This window comes from Camellia sinensis, chromosome 10 (genome assembly GCF_055761805.1).
Source record: "Camellia sinensis isolate YWXY chromosome 10, ASM5576180v1, whole genome shotgun sequence".
Taxonomy (NCBI): Eukaryota; Viridiplantae; Streptophyta; class Magnoliopsida; order Ericales; family Theaceae; genus Camellia; species Camellia sinensis.
The window spans coordinates 13,319,543-13,333,975 of record NC_138970.1 but is presented as its reverse complement, the minus strand read 5'-3'; the positions used below and the strand labels follow the sequence as shown (position 1 = coordinate 13,333,975).

At 38.2% G+C, this 14,433-nt stretch overlaps 1 protein-coding gene and 1 pseudogene across 2 annotated transcripts; both read right to left on the bottom strand.

The window, feature by feature from the left end:
* Positions 1-578: 578 nt before the first annotated feature.
* Positions 579-3,740, bottom strand: LOC145800160 (uncharacterized). Its single transcript, XM_082889802.1, has 2 exons — positions 1,502-3,740; positions 579-1,418 (listed from the first exon to the last, which is right to left on the bottom strand). Exons 1-2 carry the CDS (start codon positions 1,979-1,981, stop codon positions 579-581), a joined length of 1,320 nt encoding a protein of 439 aa, XP_082745928.1. The 5' UTR covers positions 1,982-3,740.
* An 8,029-nt stretch (positions 3,741-11,769) lies between these two features.
* On the bottom strand, positions 11,770-12,933 carry LOC145800159 (glucan endo-1,3-beta-glucosidase, basic isoform pseudogene; annotated as a pseudogene). The gene has a single exon (XR_014341423.1). The product of XR_014341423.1 is annotated as a glucan endo-1,3-beta-glucosidase, basic isoform pseudogene (transcript).
* Between the last annotated feature and the right edge of the window lie 1,500 nt (positions 12,934-14,433).

The window sequence follows — 14,433 nt, the reverse complement described above, 5'->3', positions numbered from 1 at the left end:
CAGGTTGAAGAAAAAGCTAAGTATGTTGTTTAAACACTTGTTGAAATTCGTAACAATTTACAAATAGATTATTGTTTGACACTTGTTATGTTAATCCTTGTTGATCCCTGTTACAGTATATGTTAATCCTTGTTGAAATTTGTAGCAATTTACAAGTAGGCTAGATCGAGATCACCATTTAAATACTTGTTGAAACTTGAGAAAAAGCTTGCAAAGTTTATATTCCGAAATATATGTTCTATACTTGTTGAAATTTATGAAAAGTTTGCAGGTTAGTATCTTGCCGAAGTAAAAGTTTTGTAGTTATACCCGAGGTATGTAACCCCGAGAAGATTGCACAAAGGAAGCAACATGAAGAAGCAGGCAAAAAACTTCTAAATACAAGACTATGCAGAAAGCAGTCAACAGAACATCACAAGATTAAAACACCCATAGAAAAGAATAGTTGCAATTACATATTAAAAAAAAAAAAAAAACCCACATCGGCCAAAAGAAGGAGTTTTGCATTATCCAGAAAGTAAAAAAGTACAAAACGCAAAAAACAGGAAAAAAAGGAAAAAGGTACAAAAGACATTTTTTCAAGATTCTTCAGTGTTAGCCACTGCAGGGACTGGGACCTCGGACGACTCTGGTGGTACCTCGTCGGCCACTTTTTCCGCTTGTATCTCGGCATCAATCTCTGCGATTGTTGACTCAACACTTCTTTCTATCAAGAGAAGATTGGACGATAGCTGCCCAGCGGCAGTTTCCTTGGTTGCCTCCTCGGCCTCATCACCCTCCTCATCCAAGGTTAAGTCCATAACCTGCTCTGTAGGAGGAGGGGACTTGGCTTCGACGGCATCCTTGGGCTTTCTCACCAAGGCTTCTTCGTTGACCTCTTTATCTTCATCCTCAGCATCAGCATCAGATTCTGATCCACCTTCAGGTGGAGGTGAAGGAAATGGCAAAGGGATGGCATCAGCATTCCGAAGGGGCGAGTCAACAGGGAGATCAAGCTTCTTTATCAAGGACATCCAACCTAGGGAAAATCCCCTGTTGCATGCCTGCCTGACTTGAAGCTTATAATCTTCTGCGACGTCGGCCATACCTTGGGCGTAGGCCTTTTCATCGGCCTCTTTGATTTCGGCCTCTTTGGTGGCCAGAGCTTGCTGGAGTTCTTTCTTCGCTTGGGCCTTCTGAACCTCGGCCTCTCTTTTCTCGGCCTCAGCAACTTTTCTAACGGCCTCAGCAGATTCGGCCTTCTCAAGAGCTAAAGTTTGAACTTTAGTTGCAGCCTCGGCTTGATCCTCCAGTTTTTTCATTTTTGCTTCAAGGGACTTTATCTCTCTCTTCATGGAAGATGCTTCCCTTTTCATATCAACCAACCTTTGACGATTTTCAAAAGATTGCATTGAAAATGAATGGGCATGCTGAATGGCCTGCAGAAAAAACAGAAGTGTTAGACAGTACTCTCAGTAAAGAACGGAAGAAAAAAATCACAAGTACAAACAGAAATACTTACTTGGACGGAGTGTTGGAGCATGAGAGCGTAATTCTCATACTCACTAAGCTTAGCATTTCGCTCCAAGTCATTCGGAAGGAGAAGAGCAGTGCTGAGGGCGACACCAACGTTAATGTCGTCAGCACTTTCACTAGCCATAATGGGCCTATCCTCCAGGGATAGATCAGGGGCCCAGGGGACGTCGGGCTTCTTTGAAGCCGAGGTCGTCCCGGACGATGACCTTGGCCTCTTTGATTGTGTAGACCCTGAGGGTTGACCCTCAGCGGACCTCTTGGTGGAAACAGAGGTTGATTTTCTGCTTTCTGCCAGCTTTGAAATAGGCACAGCATCCTCAGCTTCGGCATCTGTAGCCTTGGCCTTAGGCTGAGCCTTTTTAACTCTCTTTGGTTTGGGTGGGAGCATTGATTGCGTTGGTGCGGCTTCGGCGTCAGTTGGAAGATCGGCGAGAAGGTCTTGAACGACAGGCCTTGGACGAACCATCTCGGCAGTCTTTACAAGCCTTTGTCGACGTTTACGTTCAGGAATTGGTATTAAGTAGGGGGCCGAAGTTGATGGAAGATCGGCTGGGTCAGATGTGGACTCTTGATCTGTTCGGGATGTAGAAGCAGTTAAGGTTGTGGCTGTGGGTGGAGAAAGACTCTTCTTCCTTTTTCTTGGGACGTCGGGTAAAGTGGATTTGTATGTAGGGATGAAGTTTAGTAACAGTGGGGCTTTTCGTTTATGGATTGGAAGGTTAAGGAGTGTTTTCAGATCTGTTCCTGGGAAGAAGGATTGACGAAAATTTTTCGGTGGCTGACGAAGATTTGCAGGACAAAGAAACAGACGTCAGAAACAAAAAAAGTATTAAAGACTTAAATAAAAACAACTAAGTGTTGACTCAGGGCTCTTACTCTTGCCCTCTGTAATTGTTCGAGGAAGAGGGTAGAGGTGGACATCTTCATCTGGGCCAAATTCCCAATTTCCAGAAGCAATGAGAAAATCATCTCCAGCCCCCTTGTTGGAGTCTGGGAGGTCGGCTACAATTTTGTACTGAGTAGATCTTGGCTTAAGGTAATAAACGAAACCCCTATCCTTCAGGTCAAGAGGGCACATGGTATAGCAGTATTGAAGGTCGGCCAGGGTAATTCTAAGGTTCTCTTGCCTAGCTAAGGCTATAATACCATTAATCACCCTATAAGAGTTGATAGTAAGTTGCATGGGGTTTAGCTTGTAGAAATAAAGAACTTCACGAAAGAGGGGATGAAGTGGAAGCCGAAGTCCACATTCGGTGAAAGCTACTATAGGGAAGGGCATCGTATGGTCTGTGGGCATGATGGTATCACTGTCCCCAGCTAGTTTAAGATGAACATCGGCTGGTATAGAGAATTCCTGCCTAAAGTATTCAAGTTTTGTTGGGGTATTTACCCTATGCCTCCACATACCCATTGTGTCAATTTAAAATATATTTCAGAAGATGGGCGTTTTTTAGGAAGGGTTACAAGAACCTCGGTAAAGATCTGAGAAAAGGCTGGTAAGGCTTATTTCAGTTTTCCCTAAATTGGAAGGTTCTACGCACAAATCCCAAACCTAAGAACTATAAAGACCAAGATTGAAGGCACAGATCTGGGGCAGATACAAAAAAGAGAAAACAAAGACGAAGTTTCAGATTCAAGAACAGAGGTATAGCTCTCAGAAACAATAGAGATACAGGGAAAAAAAAGAATCAAGAACAGTGGCAAAGAGAATGGTGAAAAAGTATAGAAGTTCAAGGTATAGCCACAAATTCAAGATACAAATAAATCCAAGGCTTCGAACAAGATCAGTAATGGCAACAGGCAGACAAAAGCACATAAAGAGAATAGAAGAATTAAAGGAAAGGGTCTTACCAGGATAAATGAAGCCGAGGCAATGTTCGCCGAACCCAGAAACCGGTTGCAACAGCAAAGAAGGCTTCGCAAGAATGAGGGATTAAGAGCAGTTCAAGAAGAGAGATTGAAGCGATGGCAGATTCGAAGAAGAAAGAGCTTTTAGAGAGAGAAAGAGCAAGAAGACAGAATGAAAAAGTGAAGGAAAAATAGAGGCAAAAGAAAAGTTTTGTCAAAAACGTGAAACGGCGGCAGAAATAGGGTAATTATTGCGCCTAAGGCAACGCACGCGTCAGACGGCGCAGACGAACGAACAGACAGCTTTCAGGCGCGTCACCGACACGCTCCAATGAAGACAAAACACGTGAAAAAAACAGTTAGATATACATGACAGCTCATGCGCGTGGGAGAGTACGATCGAAGCCTTGTTCTCCGAAGAGAACACATCGGCTGAAAGTGGATAATCTTGGCTAATCAGTTTTTGAACCATTACTCAGAAAAGAAGTGGAAAAATATCGGAATAGGTTCCATCACCTCAGAATGCCGAGGTAATAGAACCTAGGGGGCAGTTGTGGGGATATATTTTCTGAGTACCAACACATGGCAAGGTGACGCCGACGTGTCAGCCGAGGTGCCACGTGTCTTGGTCGTTGTGCCGAGGTCATCTCTGCTAGGCCGAGGTTGCCTCCGAAGATATCGGAATCCGAGATAAGCGGATAAGGGACAAGAGTCCTAGAATGAAGAAGGAACTCAACTTGGATATGGACAAGAGTCCTAGATTGGGAGAAGACTTCAGTTTGGGTAAAGATATGACTCTTAGAGAGTTTATCCTAATCCCACTGGGAGTTCCAGATTAGCAGTAATCCTAAGTTCATTAGGGCCAGGCTCCTATTGGGACTAGGATTGTATTGCCTATAAAAGAGAGGCACCCCCATGGGTCTAAGGTATGCTTTTGATACTTAAGCTTGTGAGTTTAGTACTTGATTTATCTTTGAGAGATATACTGACTTGATCGTCGGAGTGCCCCCGGGTGGTCGAAACCACCACGGGATTCTTATATTTCTGTTGCAGGTCAGTCAGGTGCCATCTATTCTGCCAGTGCTCTCCAGCTGGTTACTAAGCAAGCAGTGTGGTCGGAAAATCACCCACACAGACAGTATGTCGAAAGTGGGATTTTTTTTACAGAATATATTTGAATGCAAGATCTTTAAGATTACTTGCTACTCTTGAGTTAAGAGAGAGAGAGAGAGAGAGAGAGAGAGAGAGAGAGAGAGAGAGCATGGTTTTGAGTTCAGTAGAAAAGTTTTTGTAATAAATGGAAGGGAGAACCCATGTTTGGTTGGGAGATTTGATAAAGGATTTAAAAAAGAAAAAGATAAGTAAAATGTGAATAAAATATATATACATTTTACTTAATTTCACATATTTTTTTTCCTTTTTTTTTTTCAAATTCCTTTCCAAGTTGAATGTCGACCTCATCGCCGTTGCTGTCGTCGAGCGTAGGTTGTCAATGACTGTATGAAATGTTGGATTAGTTCATTGTTGTAGTTGCAGCGATCTTTTTCACTCATGAAGGGATAATTTAAATAATAAATACATATTATAGGAATTAAAAAGGCATAATGGTCCCGTTTGATAGAGCTGTGGGAAAGTAATTAGAGTTTATAACTTATAACTGTGAACATAAGCTGATTTTTGACTTATAAATTAAGTTTCTCCTCCCTCCACTCAAAGAATAAGTTGATTTTTGACTTACAAAAACTATAAGTTGTATTGTTAAGCTGAACCAAACGCATCAAAATAATTTAAATTAAGTTAAAAATTGAAATAAATTGGAAATAAGCTTACCAAATAGGACCAATGGCAAGTGATTTGAATTTATAATTGCACTTGAACCCGAATTTTATTTTGTAGATAGACATCCGAGAGGAAAAAAGTAGAGAGACAAAAGGTGATTTTTGGTGAAAAGAAAAAAAAATTGTTGCTCGGTTTGTACGAGAAGAGAGAGAGAGAGAGAGAGAGAGAGAGAGAGAGGGGGGGGGGGGTAATAGAAACGACAGTTAAATTTCTGTTACTTTATGACTTGATGCGGACGTGGCCAATCTCAGGCTATAGTTGACATGAGGGGCAGGTGTTGGGTAGGAATTGGTGAAAGGTACCAAATAAGTATGCCAACTTGATATCCTATCTGTACACACAAATTTCTCCTCTTTGTGAAAGAAATATAAGAAAACCCTTATTTAGGAAGTACTATATATATTTGATATATATAAGCTTCATTTGCTATTTTTTCTTCTTTAATTGAAGCTGATTGAGTATTTAGCTTTAGCAAAAAATTAATAACTAGTCATAACATTTGCACCTCATTAAAAGGTTAACCCTCTATTTGAATTGTAAGATGGGAAAAAATAAAAAGAAACTTAAGCTTTGTAACAAGCAAAAACTTCCTCTCTCAAACTACAACTTTTGATATATCAAAACAATAACAATAAATAACAGTGTTTAATGATAAACAACCTAAAGAGAGAGACTAATATCCCAAGGAATAGCACTGTAGCAATCATGGAAGGTATTTCACTAGAAAAATATAATTTATTCATATCTCTAAACGTGTTGTAAAAACATTGAATACGTATGTTTTTTATAGAGAGGGAGAATCTTGATCTTGAGGTCTCTAAATGATGAAAGTTTCCAACCACATCATTTACAAAGTCAAGTAGTAAAAGGAAAACTAAGCCAACAATAAAATTCCACAAGCACCACCAACTTCATTACAATCATTACATCTGTTTAGGGAATTCGAAAAGCTTATAAACACAAGGCAACACCGCTTAATTGTTGTTTGTTGCAATTTATTATAAATTAAAATTAAAAATTAATTTTTTTATTCAATTTCTACAAATTAGCTTATTTAAATTCTTTCTATTTAATAAGTTATAAGTAGAAATTATTTCAAATAGTTTAACACAGACTTCAAAATAAGGATAAAATAAAATTATAAATAATTCAAATAAATCAAACCAAATAAAATAAAATAGGCCCTTAATTTGTCAAGGAGAAACACTAGCTTACAAACTCAACATCAAGGTCTAATATATAATTATTTAAAACTCATATTCATTTAAAAATTAGGTTTATAAGAGGAGAGTTCATCCAAAATACATATTAAAACCCATTTTAATTATTATTATTATTATTATTATTATTATTATTATTATTATTATTATTATTATTATTATCTAATATGAAACTTTTTTAGTATTATCTCCAACTATATATAGAATTGGAATTAACATGTGCTGGGTTTTATATGTGTACGTAGCGTTTGTCATGCGAATTCATCTAGAAGGTGAAAAATTGAAAAAAAAAATTAATCTGGTGATAAATATTATTTTTTAAAGCAGATTCAAGAAATAAAGAAGAGTCAAAACAGATTTTTTATTACTTTGTTTTTTTATCAATCAATATATCTATATAGATCATGTACAGTATTTATAAACTAATATACTCTACCTAACTATAGTTACAATTAACTATAGTTCTAACAACTTTACAACTGCTATAGTTAATACTAACTAGTGCTGACTAATCTAACAGACTTCAAATGAGGTGGAGTTGGTTTGGTAATGCTGATGCAGCTGCTTCGGCAGTATTGAAGGTGAAGTCTGCAACTGAGGTTGCTTAACATGCCCCGTCAAGCTGACAGGAGAAGAATGAGCCAGAAGCTTGTGTTGAAGAAAGTTAAACCGAGAAACTGAAAGGGGTTTGGTGAGGATATCAGCAATCTGGTCAGCAGTAGCCAGATGTTTGATAAGCAACTGTTTGGAAGCAACACGCTCACGGACAAAATGATAGTCCACTTCAATATGTTTAGACCGAGCATGAAAAACCGGATTACTAGACAGGCAATGGCAGAGAGATTGTCACACCATAGAGTAGGTGGGGCAAGAGGAATGTGCAGATCCCGAAGAAGCATGCCAAGCTAGCTAAGCTCGGCTGAAGTCTGAGCAAGAGCGCGATATTCAGCTTCAGTGGAGGAGCGAGAAACAGTAGGTTGTTTCTTCGCAGACCAAGAAACCAAGTTGGGACACAGAAAAATACAAAAGCCAGTAGTGGACCGGCGGTCAATGGCGTTCCCAGCCCAGTCGGAATCCGAATAGGCAGTGAGAACAAGAGGGCCTGGCTGAAACTGAAGGCCCTTATCAAGAGTTCCTTTCAAATAACGCAATAAGCGTTTGACAGCATTAAAATGACTAACCAAAGGAGCGTGCATATGTTGACAGGCAGAGTTGACAGCAAAAGCAATGTCGGGGCGAGTAATGGTCAGATATTGAAGAGCCCCAACAATACTGCGATACAAAGCAGGCTGAGCAAAAGGAAGATCAGAGTTGGGGAAGCTGGAGGATTTAGTAGCCATGGGAGAGGCATAGGGCTTGCAGTGGGACATCCCAGCTTTGGCTAATATCTCAGTGGCATACTTAGATTGATGCAAAAAGAAACCAGCAGCAGAAGTGTGAACAGAGATGCCCAAGAAATAATTCAGAAAACCCAACTCTTTCATGGAAAAAACTTTATGCATTTGAGCAAGCAACGAGGTAATATAAGAAACATCACTCCCAGTTAGCAAAATATCATCAACATATATAAGGAGAATGGTGATGGCAGATGTAGTCTTCTTAATAAACAAAGAAGAGTCACAATGACTAGTAATGAAACCTTGGGACAAGAGGAAAGTGGAGAATGTAGAAAACCATGCCCGAGGAGCTTGCTTAAGCCCATACAAGGCTTTATGCAGTTTACACACCTTATGAGGATGAGAAGAATCAATAAAACCGGAGGGTTGAGTCATATAAACCTCCTCATGAAGAACACCATGCAAGAAAGCATTAGATGCATCCAATTGTTTGATAGACCAACCAAAATGAAGGGCAAGACACAATAAAATGCGAATAGTAGGCTGCTTTGCAACAGGACTAAAGGTTTCTTGATAGTCAATACCCTCCTCCTGGAGATAACCTTTAGCCACTAACCGGGCTTTATAACGAGCAATGGAACCATCAGAGTTCTTTTTCAAGCGATAAACCCACTTACACCCAATGACATTCTTGTTGGGAGGAAGGTCAACTAAGGACCAAGTATGTTGAAGTTGAAGAGCATGAAATTCTTCATGCATAGCCTGAGTCCAATCTGAAGATTGAGAGGCTTCCTTATAGGAAGAAGGTTCAGTGGGAACATGAGCCAGATGAGCAGTAGGAGAAAGAGAAGTAGATTTGGACCGAGTGATCATAGAATGAGTGTTGGAGCTGATATGAGGAGCAATATGAGTAGAAACTGGAGCAGAGAGAGGTAAATCAATAGAAATTGAAGATATAGGAATAGGATAAGAGGAGGAAGGAACTGTAGAGCTAGGAATAGACAAAGGAAGATCAGTAGAAGAAATAGGGTGATTAGCAGAACTAGGAACAAGAAGAGGAACAAATGGAGATGCAGATGAGGAAGGAGAAACAGAAGAAGGAGAGCTGAAAGAAGAAGAAACAGAAGAAGAAGTAGAGGGCCAGAAAAAAGAATGTAATTGAGTAACTGATGGAACTGGGGAAGAAGAAGAACAAGATGAAAAAGGAAAACAAGTTTCATCAAACACAACATGCCTAGAAAGATAGATATGACCTGTAGAGGGATCAAGACAGCGATACCCTTTCACTGACGGATGATAACCAATGAAAACACATGGAATGGACTTAGGTTGAAGCTTGTGGTTAGTGTAGGGCCGTAACCAAGGATAACACCTGCAACCAAAAATTCTTAGAAAAGAATAATCTGGAGGTTTATTAAACAACATTTCAAAAGGAGTAAGATTGTGAAGCTTAGCAGTAGGTAATCTATTAATTAGCAAGACAGCTGTAGCTAGTGCCTCAAACCAAAGATTTAAAGGCAAAGAGACATGATGCATTAGAGCGATAGTTGTTTCAATTAGATGTCGGTGTTTTCGCTCAGCCACTCCATTTTGAGAAGGAGTGTGAGGACAAGTAAGATGATGTAGAATACCTTTTTGTTTAAGAAAATTTTGAAATTCAGTAGATAAGTATTCACCACCATTGTCACTGCGAAGAATTTTAAGAGATGTAGAAAATTGAGTTTCAACTATAGCTTTGAATTCAAGAAATTTATAAAATACTTCACTCTTGTAATGAAGTGGAAACAACCAAGTAAATTTGCTGAAATCATCAATGAAAACAACATAATACTTGTAGCCTGATACAGAGGCAGAAAATGGGCCCCAAACATCTAAATGAATGAGAGCTAAAGGTTTATTAACAGTTGAATTGGACAAACTAAAAGGAAGCCTATGTGTCTTAGAAACACAACAATGAGGACATAAACCAGAGGAAGTGTGAGAAGGCAAATGAAAAGTGTTAATGATGTGATGAAGCTTGGTGGATGAAGGATGTCCAAGTCTGAGATGCCAATTTGGAGCAGAAGCAGCAGTTGAAGAAGCAGCAGTGGGAGAATTGGTCCTCTTGAAACAGGCCTGTGGAGAAGATGAAAAGAACATGGAAACTGATTGAGGAGCATGATAAAGACCCTGAGAATTAAGGCCTTTATATAGAATGCTCTTGGTAGCCTTGTCCTGAACAACAAACTTATCAGCATCAAAGATAACAGAATAGTTATTATCAGATGCTAGTCTATGAACAGATAACAGATTAGAAGAAATATGAGGAACATGAAGAACTATTTGGAGTTTAAGTGGAAAAGAAGGAGTTGGAAGCAAACCATTACCAATGTGATGTATAGGAAGAGAAGAACCGTCGCCTATTGTGACTTGATCAGTGCCTTGATAAGGCTGATAATCAGAAAGCTGATTCAAGTCATTGGTAATATGGCTGGTTACAGCAGAATCAACATACCAAGTAGGAGGAGAAGAGGAGGACTGAAATTGAGATGGAGAAGCAGAAGCCACATATGCTGCTTTAGGTGTACCAGAGGTTGTGTGAAAACTATGATCCATGCGATGCCAACATTCTAAGGCTGTATGATTATATTTGCCACAGATCTGACAAACAACTAGAGAACCCGTATGATGCTGAAGATTATATGATTGTGGTGGAGAATTCGGAAAAGATGCACTGGACTGAGACTGCTGAAATGGTAGATGTGGAGACTGGAAATTTTTTCCTCCTCGACGGGAGCTGGATCCTCTAAAATAGCGACTTCCACCTCGGTTAGAGAAATTACCTCTGTAGCCTCTAGTAGAACCATTAGAACCACCTCTATTAGAAAAGGATTTGGTAGTGGCAGCATAGGCAAAAGGAATTTCAGATGCTTGAGAACTTTTACTTGCAGCTTCAATATGAATCTCCTCAGAACAAAGTAAAGAACTCAGAGTTGCAAGAGACATGGAATCAGATCTGGTGCGAATGGAAGTTTTAAAAGCATTATACTCAGCCGGCAATCCATTCAAGATTAATAGAACTATATCCTCATCATCAACAGGTGCACATGCTAGAGCTAGCTGATCAGCTATGGTTTTGAACTCAGTCAGATATGCATCCATGCTTAATCCTTTCTTAGTGAGATGATTCATCTTGTTCTTGAGTTAATGAACATGAGATCTAGAAAGAGAAGTGAACCGAGATTGAAGAACAGTCCATACCTCATAGCTAGTCTTGCAATGAAAAACAGAGGAAAAAATTGCAGGAGACAGAGTTGCGGTTATGCAGCTAAGAAGATGAGCATCAATATTCATCCATTGAAGATACTCAGGATTAGAAACTTCTTTGTTGCTTGCATCGCTGAGAGTAGATGATGGACAATCATTGGATCCATCGACAAATCCGATCAATTTGGTTGCTCGCAATATATTTTGCATCTGATTTTTCCAGACGATGTAGTTAGTTGAATCTAACTTTACTGTGACAAAGGAACTAAGATTTGATATAAGGAGTGTGAGATTGGAAGGAATTGATGGAGATGCTTAACTAGATGAATCTGCCATGTGAGAGAATCTTTAAGGAGCTTCGAAGAAGACAGAGCAATACTCGTTGGAGCTAGGGCTCTGATACCATAAAGCAGATTCAAGAAATGAAGAAGAGTCAAAACAGATTTTTTATTACTTTGTTTTTTTATCAATCAATATATCTATACAGATCATGTACAGTATTTATAAACTAATATACTCTACCTAACTATAGTTACAATTAACTATAGTTCTAACAACTTTACAACTACTATAGTTAATACTAACTAGTGCTGACTAATCTAACAGACTTCAAATGAGGTGGAGTTGGTTTGGTAATGCTGATGCAGCTGCTTCGGCAGTATTGAAGGTGAAGTCTGCAACTGAGGTTGCTTAACACCAAATCTAGGTTCCTTAGCGAAAATTCATGGAATCCCCTACAAAAAGTGAAATTTCACCATGCTTCATTTACTAAAGAGAAAGAACTTAATTTCTTGATCCACTTGTATCATGAACTAAACAGTTTGTAAAGGAATATGATTCTACGAAAAAACAATTTTATTTAGATTGTTGGCCTTCATATGGGCATTCTTCTCGATACAAACATAATGTTTACGTTTTGCTAGTGGAAGGAATAACAAGCAAACCTTATTTAAGATAGTGATAAATATCGACATTTAGTGCCCTTATTTCCTTTATAAACTTCACTTGGTGCTCTTAATTGAAGTTGATTGGGTATTTAGGCTGCTTGTTTGGTAGAAAGAGTCCCCAATGTTTCTCAAGTTCCGGGTTCTTTTGATCCTCATCAAACATAGCAAAAATGTATGTTTCTATAGGCCTTCTTGGCTTTTTTGGGGTCCCTCCTTTCACATGCTGAATCAAATTGTTATTGTAGGCCCTTGCATTATCAATTGATGTAGCAGTTCCACCAGCTGTAGGCCATCCACTCTCAGACACAACAATCTCCAAAGAGCCACCACCCGCATTCTCAAGCGCCGAGTAAACAGCATCCAACATAGCATCAAACAGATTTCTGTATCCAAGTGAGCCATCTGTTACCACAACCGAGGGAGCTGTGAATAGAGCGTAATCAAGACGAATGTCTTTGGTGTTGCCTGCATAACTGAAATACGGGTACAAGTTAAGGAGCAATGGGGCACCATTGTTCGCTAAGAAACCAATGATTGGGTCAAGAAACGATCGATTTTCAGGCTTAAAAGAGCCTTTTGATGGAGGAAAAGAGTTTCCAAGTAATCCAGTGAGGATGGCTGGAAACTTTGATTTGGTTCCCAATGCCAGCTGCAACAATAGCGGTGCGCACGTTTCGCATGGCGGGGAGAAGAAATGGCGCTGTGTTTGGATTTGATGGATCGACTTCATTTCCAACTGCGATGTACCTGAATTTGACATTGCCATAGTTTTTGACATTGTTTTGGACCCATGTATTTGCTTCGGCTTGGTTAGAAGCTAGTCTCTGGAGATCAGTGTTTGGAACACCGAGCATGAGCTCAATGTTGGAGCCTCTGAGGGCTTGGAGAGCAGCTTGGTTTGGGTCATAGAGTCATATTCTTCGGATGTCGTTTTGATTGTAAAGAGCTACAACATCTTGTTGAGATGGTAATCCGCCGCATTCCATAGCAAACCCCTGTTTGGGCACTTGCAACATTATATTAACAAAATAGTAAGAGTCACACATTAGGTTTGTTTTGTACTATAATTGTGTTCTCAATCTTTGAATATACGGAAGTTGGGGCTTTGAAAAATCATAGTATGGTTACCAATGTAAAGAATTAAACCAATTTTCTTGAGAATTTTCATATTACAAATAAACGAATGAAATGATTATGACATTGATTTTTGTGGGTATAGGTATTAGGTGGCACATAACTAGTTTCACAAGACTTGCATTGAAATAGTTTTTGTATAATTTTGTATTAGCAAAATAATCAAACAATGATCAGAATTTTTACATCTCTTTAAAGAGTGATACTAGCGATTCCAAAATTCTATCAAAATTTCTATCAAATGTCTCACACGGGTGTGAGATCCACACCATATAGATCCCATGTGAGTTTCATACCCATATGAGACATTTGATAGAAATTTTAATAAAATTTTTAGAATTTTTAACATTTTTGCTCTTTAAAAGGGTTAAAAAGGTTGATGTGATGTAAGACTCCCTCTCTCTCAAAATCCTCCCCTACACCAAAAAACTAATAATAATCACCTTAGTTTTGGTAGATTTTTTGAAAATTAAGTTATTTATTTTTTGTACTTTTTTGTTTTTAGTTATTTTTTTAATATTTTAAATATATATTTTTTGTACTTTCTAAATGCACATAACTTAGATGTACTCAAAAAGTAAAATATTTGTGAAAAAAATATGCCAAAAATTCAATGAATACACAAAAATATGAAAATGTATTGAATATATATATATATATATATTATGTTGTATCCTGTTACTCACTGAATCATTATTTCTGTGTCTAACTCATTCTCCTGTGTTGAAATTGTTTACAATTTACCGTCTTAATTTATCCAATTTATATCTGTGTCTTTCCACGTTGCTATTAGCCACCCATCTTTCGTTCCAAGTCCTAGGTAAGTCCTTTGGTTAGGCAGTGTTGGATTGTAGGAGTTCTCCGAACTGAGTATGTGTGAAAACATCGTATGTGAAAACATGATAAAATTAGACAATATATTGAGCTCACTGTAAACTATTTCAAGATAAAATGAGTCGATTATTTAGAAGTAATTCTTCGGTTAGTTCTAGGTTAACAACTTTGCCTTCTATACCTAATCAATGTTTAGTAATCAATGAAGAAGATGTAGAAATACAAAATGATAAAATTGATTTAAGTTGGAATATACCACGTTTACCAATTAAAGAAATTTATAAAACTACTTTTATACAAAATACATTTAATGCTAATTTTCATGTTAAAACTTTATAACAAGTCTATGCTTTAGAAAAACCTAGAGAAACATGTCAATTATTTGATGCTAATACTATTAAACGTCATTTAAAAACTGGTCACAATTTTATTCATTTGGGATTAATTCAGGTTGGAATCAAACCATTAACAAAACAAGGTAAAAATACTTCTGTTTTACTACACTTAAGAGAT